At 46.8% G+C, this 7,621-nt stretch overlaps 1 protein-coding gene across 1 annotated transcript; it reads right to left on the bottom strand.

Annotated features, from left to right (window-relative positions):
• Positions 1-1,208: 1,208 nt before the first annotated feature.
• On the bottom strand, positions 1,209-7,409 carry NMNAT1 (nicotinamide nucleotide adenylyltransferase 1; the record flags this gene model as incomplete). Its single annotated transcript, XM_080690469.1, has 4 exons — positions 1,209-1,609; positions 4,718-4,860; positions 5,933-6,116; positions 7,295-7,409. 4 exons carry the CDS (start codon positions 7,407-7,409, stop codon positions 1,209-1,211), a joined length of 843 nt encoding a protein of 280 aa, XP_080546595.1.
• Between the last annotated feature and the right edge of the window lie 212 nt (positions 7,410-7,621).

The raw sequence follows: 7,621 nt of genomic DNA, 5'->3' as shown, positions 1-7,621 counted from the left end.
CAGCCTTAGCTGCTTAATTAGGTCCCTCGGCAACTTAGTACGACTCTGCTTCAAAATAAAGAACATAAAATAGGGCTGGGGACATACCTCAGAGGTAGAATGCCCCTGGGTTCAATCCCCAGTACTCAAAAAAAAAAAAAAAAAAAAAAAAAATGCGCCCGGCGTGGTGGCGCACGCTTGTAATCCCTGCGCTTGGGAGGTGGAGACAGGAGGATTGCACAGGTTTGAAGCCAGCCTCTCTGGCTTAAGAGACCCTGTTTCCAAATAAAAATATATAAAATAGGTCTGGGAGTATAGCCCAGAGGTAGAAGGGTTTCCAGGAACCCTAGTACCACCACGAAAATTAAAATAAATAAATAAATAAATAAATAATTTCAAGGGATTTGTACTTTTTTTGGTATTGATGACTGAACCTAGGGTTGTTCTACCTTTGAGCTCTATTTTTTTTAAATTTTGAAATAGAGTCTTCCTAAATTACTGGTAGTCTCACTAAGTTGCCAAGGCTCTCTCAAACCTGTGATCCTCCTGTGTCAGCCACCCATGTACTTTAATTGCAGGTGCGTGCCACCATACCTGGCTTGATTTTTACATTCTTAAAAAAATATAAGACTCAGCTGGGTGTGGTGGCACACGCTTGTAATCCCAGCATTTGGGAGGCGGAGCTGGGCTGGGGTGTAGCTTGGAAGTACAATGCCTCTGGGTTCCATCCCCAGTATCACAAAAATAAAATAAAATAAAATGAAATAAAAAACGGAGTCAGGTGTGATGGTACTTGAACTAGATATATTATTTCTTCTTTCTTTCTTTTTTTCTTTCTTTTTTTGGTGGTACTCGGGATGAAACCCAGCAGCCTTCTATTTCTGAGATAAACCTCTAGTTTGCGGTTAGCCTTAGCAACTCAGTGAAGCTCTCAGCAATCTAGTGAGACCCTGTTTCCAAATAAGAAATAAAAGCGGACTGGGAGTGGAGCTTAGAGGTAGAATGTCTCTGGGTTTAGTACCTATATCAAAGGAAAAGAAACCAAACTTACTAAAAACACCTATTTTTGGCAACTCCGATAAGAAGAAAATCGGTCTGACTTTAGTTACCGATTTTCTTCAGACTTGTAAGTTTTCATTCATGAAAAAGGATCCCAATTCCTTTCCAAGGTACTGACACCAGACCGTCTCCGAGTGCGAAGGCGCCGTCCACTCCCCGCCGTAGCTCCGCTAGGACTCGGCCTGCGCGCTGTTTCTCTGCAGAGGCGCCAGCACGGCGCCCGCGTGCCTGTCCTCGCTGTCGTCGCTGTACAGCCCGTGTTCCTCGATGTACTCGTGGACGAGGTCGGGCACCAGGTAGCGGACGCTCTGGCCCCGCCGGAGCGCCCTGCGGATCTTGGTGGACGAGATGTCGTTGGCGATCCACTCGTGCACCAGGTGGATGTTGCCCCGGTGCTTCCACAGCACGTCGGACTCATAGATGAACCTCTGGGCGTCGCTCCCAGCCCGGGCCACGCAGACGAGCCCGTAGTCGGCCACGATGCGCCTGATGTCTTCGCTCTTCCACAAATTGGGCACACCAAAGGACTCCAGCAGATCCGCCCCGCACAGCAGCTTCATCTGCGGCACTCCTGGGGGGAGAAGAGGGCTTCAGGGCGGCTGCTCACAGCCGCTGTGTGGACACGTTTTTCAGGAAGGAGGATTCAGGGTTTGTTTTTTTTTTTATCTTTGGGGTACTGAAGATCAAACCCAGTGGCATTTTACCTCTGAACTACGCCCCCAGCCCTATTTTATTCTTTTTTTTTTTTTTTTTTTGGTTATACTGGGGGTGGAACCCAGAGGCTTTCTACCTCCGGGCTATACTCCCAGACCTGTTTTCTATTTTATTTGGACAGGGTCTCACTAAGTTGCTGAGAGCCTCACTAAGTAGCTGAGGCTGGCTTCGAACCTGTGTGATCCTCCTGTCTCAGCCTCCCAAGTGCGGGGATTACAAGCGTGCGCCACCATGCCCGGCTCCTATTTTATTCTTTATTTTGAAATACGGTCTCGCTACCTTGTGGAGGGCCTCACTAAGTTGCTGAGGCTGGCCGCGAACCTGCAATCCTCCTGTCTCAGTCTCCCAAGTACTGAGATTACAGTGTGTGCCACTGGGCCCTGCAGGTTTTTTTTTTTTTTTTTTTTTTTTTTTCCGGTACTGGGGATTGAACCCAGAGGTGTTCTACCTTGAAGCTATATTTCCCGCCCTACGTACGTGTGTGTGTGTGTGTGTGTGTGTGTGTGTGTGTGTGTGTGTGTTTACTGGGGATTGAACTCAAAGGCTACACCCCCAGCCCTATTTTTTAAGTTTTATTTTGAAACAGGGTCCTGCTAGGTTGATGGGCGTCTCACTACTTGTTGAGGCTATCCTTGAACCTGCAAGCCTCCTGTCTCAGCCTCCCAAATACTAGGATTACAAGCGTGCACCATTATACCTGGTTCCCCTTCCTGTTTTTTGTTATTGTTTTTTGGTACTGAAGGTTAAACCCAGAGGCAGTCTACCTCGGAGCTACTGCCCAAGCTCTACTTTATTTATTTATTTTTGGTATTGGTTATTGAATCTAGAGGCATTCTATTTCTAAGTTCCACCCCATTTCTTTTTTTTTTTTTTTTTTTTTTTTGGTGGTACTGGGGTTCCTGGAAGCCCTTCTACCTCCGGGCTACACTCCCAGACCTATTTTTACATTTTTATTTGGAAACAGGGTCTCCTAAGCCAGCGCACGCGGCTGGCTTCGAACCTGCGCGATCCTCCTGTCTCTGCCTCCCAAGCGTGGGGATGACAAGCGTGTTCCACCACGCCCGGCTTCCACCCCATTTCTTTTATATTTTTAATTTATTTCTTTGTGTGGTGATGGGGATTGAACTCAGGGGCATTCTATCTCTGAGATACATCACCAGCCTATTTATTTATTTATTTATTTAGCAGAACTGGGGATGGAACCCAGGGGCATTCTACCTCTGAGTTACACCCCCAGCCCTATTTTTATTCTTTATTTTGAAACAGGGTCTCACTAGGTTGCAGAGGGCCCCACCAAGTAGCTGAGGCTGTCCCTGAACCCGTGATCCTCCTGTCTCAGATTCCTAAGTACTGGGATTACAGGCATGCACCACCATATTTGGTTTATTTCATTTTATTTTACTTTTTGGTACTGGGAATTGAGGGACATTCTACCTTCAAGATACATCCCTAGTCTATCTTATTTATTTATTTAGCAGTATTGGGACTAGAACCCAGGGCATTCTGCCTCCAAGTTACACCCCTAGCCCTATTTTTTATTCTTTATTTTGAAGCAGGGTCTCACTGAGTTGCAAAGGGCCTCACTAAGTAGCTGAGGTTGTCCTTGAACCGTGATCCTCCTGTCTCAGCCTCCCGAATGCTGGGATTACAGGCATGCACCAAGATGCCCAGCTTATTTTTATTTTGAAACAGAGTCTAGCTAGATTGATGAGAGTCTCATTACTTGCTCAGGCTGCCCTTGAATCCGGATCCTCCTGTCTTAATCACCAAATACTGGGATCATAAGTGTGCACCACCATGTCCATCTGAGGGGTCAGGTTTTTTTTTTTTTTTTTTTTTTTTTTGGTGGTACTGGGGGTAGAACCCAGGGGCTCTTACCTCTGGGCTATTGTCCCAGACCAATATTGTTCCATCCCAGTACCCCCCCTCCAACATACTCACACAGAAATAAACAACCACAAACCTATAAAGGGCATCTTCTGGGCTCCCAACTTGTATGGAGCATGACATGAAAGTACCAGGCAGGTGTGGTGGTGCACTCCCGTAATCCTAGCACTGCGGAGGCTTTGACAGGAGGGTCACGGGTTTTAGACCAGCCGTAGCAACTCAACAAGACCCTCGGCAATTTAGGGAGACTGTTAAAAAAAAGGCCAAGCATGGTAGCGCACACTTGTAATCTCAGTACTTGGGAGTCTGAGACAGGAGGATCACAGGTTCAAAGCCAGCCTCAGTGAGACTCTATTTCAAAATAAAGAATAAAATATAAGCCAGGCGTGGTGGCGCATGACTGTAATCCCAGTATTCAGGAGGCTGAGACCAAAGGATTCCGGTCTGCGGACAGCCTCAGCTACTTACTTAGGCCCTCCACAACTTAGTGAGATCCTACTTCAAAATAAAGAATAAAAAAATAGGGCAGGGGGTGTAACTCAGAGATCAAATGCCCCTGGGTTCTATCCCCAGACCAGCAAAAAAAAAAAAAAAAGAATAAAAAAATAGGGCCGGGAGCCACGCGTGGTAGCGCACACTTGTAATCCTGCATTTGGGGGGTGGGTACTGGGGGATCACGGTTTGCAGACAGCCTCAGCTACTTTGCAAATCAGTGAGACCCCATTTCAAAAAATAAAAAGACTAAAAAATAGGACTAGGGGTGTAGCCCGGAGGTGCAATGCCTTTGGGTTCGATCCCCCGTACCACACACACACAAAAAAAAAAGTAGCTTGGAGGTAGAATGCCCTTGGGTTTCATGCCCAGTATTACAAAACAAACAAACAAACAAACAAACAATGTTGGATGTGTGATGTGTGACTTGGAAATAAAATGCCTCTGGATTCAATCTGCAATACCAAAAGCAAAAACAACAAAACAAAACGAAACCAAAAACAAGAAAGGCCATCCCAAGGGGGTTAGTTGCTCAGTGCTGGAACCTGAGCGGCTCTAGCCTGTGAGTCCTGGGGAACACGGGAACCTTGTGCTCTGGGCTCGAGGGATTTCTTCTGATTGGCCTCCTGCCTTTGCTCCGTCCACTTCCTCTTCCGGCCAGGCCTCTCCAGCACAGGGGAGTTCCGAGGGTGACCACAGGTGCCAGCCTCCAGCTTCTCCTGATGGTGTCTATGAAAGAAACAATAACAGCACGTTCCTCTTCCTCACGGCGCTCTGCTGAGGTACAGTACTTTGGGAGATACTGTCTGACCCCGTGTTAAAGATGGAGAGAGATTAAAAATGCTTTACCCCTGGTACCCACGATGCCACGCAGTCAGAGTGGCCAGTCCGAGGATATGCTGGGAGTGTAACAGATGGTGGTGAGCACCATTTTTTGGTGTGTCTGTGTCACAGTAGCAAGCGTTAACTTTGGGCTGGGCGTGGTGTCGCACACTTGTAATCCCAGCATTTGGGAGGCGGAGACCGGAGGCTCAGGGTTTGTGGACAGCCTCAGCTACCTGGCGAGGCCCTTCACAACTCGGTGAGGCCCTGTTTCAAAAAATATAAAGACTAAAAAATAGGACTGGGGGTGTGTCTCGGTGGTAAAATGCCTCTGGGTTCCATCCCCAGTACCTCAAAAAAAATAAATAAATAAAAAAAAAAATAGTTAACATTGATTATTTATTTATTGGATTAGAGATTGAACTGGTTATTTCATTTTGTTTTATGTATATATGTATGTATGTATGTATGTATGTATGTATGTATGTATTTTGTGGTACTAGGGATTGAACCCAAGGGCATTCTACCCTTATGCTACACCCCCAGTCCTATTATTTATTTATTTAGTTTGTCAGTGGTACTGGGGATGGAACCCAGGGGCATTCTATCTCTGAGCTGCACCCCAAGCCCTATTTTTTTGTTCTTTATTTTGAAATAGGGTCTTGCTAAGATGCAGAGAGCCTCACTAAGTGTCTCAGCCTCCCAAGTACTGGGACTCCAGGCGTTTGCCCCAGTGCCTGGCTAGGTGTAAACATTTCAAGTCACAAAGAGAAGCGTGAGTGCTAAGGAACCCCCACCCTCTGGTGCTGTCTCTGCAGACAGTGGTAACCTTTCAGGGGGATGGCACGGCCTGTGTCTTTCCCGCTCCGGTGCCAGCTTTACAGGTCTGTGCTTTAAGAGGTGGGCAGTACTGAGAGGTGGTGAAAAGGACGGCCTCCCCCTTCCACAGAACTGACAAGGCTGGTTCTGCATCGCTGACCTCAGCACCTTAACGGTCTCCATCCACTCCTTCTGCAGACTCTCCCACGTGTCCACTTCCACCCAGCTTGAACTCTTGGTGGCCAGCTCTGCCATGATAATTCGGTGGTGGGCAGGGATGAGCCCTTTCTTCTTGTATGCATCGCCAACAGGAGAAATTATGCCTTTGATAACTTTATATTTGCCTGGATAAAGAGATAGTTAGGGCATTAGGTATAACAAATTAGTTTTGTTTTGTTTTGTTTTTTTTTGCAGTACTGGGGATGGAACCCAGGGGCATTCTACCTTCAAGCTATACCCCAGCCCTATTTTTTTTTTTTTTTAATTTTGAAACTGGGTCTCACTGAGTTAAAAAGAGCCTCACTAAGTAGCTGAAGCTTTCCATGAACCGTGATTCTTCTGTCTCAGTCTCCCACATGCTGGGATTGTAAGCGTGCATGAAGCAAATTATATTTTATGCACAGGAATTTTTTTTTTAGCCCTGGGGACTGAATTCATGGGCTTGCAATGCTAGGCAAGGGCTCCACCGCTGAACTACATCCCTAGCTCCTAGCCTTTTTTTTTTGGTAATAGGGATTGAACCAGGGGCTCTTTACCACTGAAGTTATATGTTCTTAGCCCTTTTGACTTTTTTTTTTTCCAGTATTGGGGATGAAACCCAGAGGTATTCTACCTCTGAGCTATACCCCCAGCCCGAGTTTTTTTTTGAAATAGGCTCTCACTGAGTTGCAAAGGCCTCTCTAAGTAGTTGAGGCTGTCCACGAACTGCAATCCTCCTGCCTCAGCCTCCTAAATAATAGGATTACAAGGGTGCGCCACCACGCCCAGCTGAACCCAGGGACTTTCTACCTCCAAGCCTCACCCCAACCCTAATTGTCATCTTTTATTTTGAAACAGGGTCTCACTAAGTTGCAGAAGGCCTCACCAAGTAGCTGAGGCTGGTTGATTCTCCTGTTTGAACCTCCCAGGCACTGGGAGTGGAGTACAGGCACACACCACCGTGCCTAGATCTTACCCTCTTTTGGCTAAGTCTCTGTGTGAAGAAATAGGGATCAAGCAGGACGTGGTGGCGCACGCTTGGAATCCCCGCGCTTGGGAGGCTGAGACAGGAGGATCGCACAGGTTCAAAGCCAGCCTCAGCTACTTAGTGAGGCTCTCAGCAACTTAGTGAGACCCTGTTTCCAAATAAAATATAAAAAAGGTCTGGGAGTATAGCCTGGAGGTAGACAGCCCCTGGGTTCCACCCCCAGTACCACCAAAAAAAAAAAAAGAAGAAGAAATAGGGATCGTGTTTGCCCACAGCTGACGTGTTCCTACTAAACGGTGGTTCTCTAGCCTGGGTTGATTTTGTTACTGTTCCTACCTGTTCCGTTCAGGTAGTCCTTGGCCAGCTCAAACAACCGCAGGTGCATGTTGGTGATGGGGTTAAAGGAGCCACAAGCCAGAAGAACCACTTCTGTCTTCTCTGAATTGTCCATGGTTAGAACTTGAAGTTGTTGATTGAAATGCAAAACTCTGCCGATTTCCTTGTCGTCTGCAAAGGAAAAAGAAAATGAATTCAGTTAGAGAACTTTCCAGATCCTTCTCATTCCAAAGAGACAAAGAGACGAGGAGGCTTGGGTGGTTTTGCTGGATGAACTGCAAAACTGACTTCATCTCTCCGCCTCCCGCTGCAGTGTGGATGCGCAGC

Source organism: Muscardinus avellanarius (assembly GCF_963383645.1).
Source record: "Muscardinus avellanarius genome assembly, chromosome: 3".
Lineage (NCBI taxonomy): Eukaryota > Metazoa > Chordata > Mammalia > Rodentia > Gliridae > Muscardinus > Muscardinus avellanarius.
The sequence above is the reverse complement of the archived record's forward strand: the minus strand, read 5'-3'. Positions and strand labels throughout refer to the sequence as shown.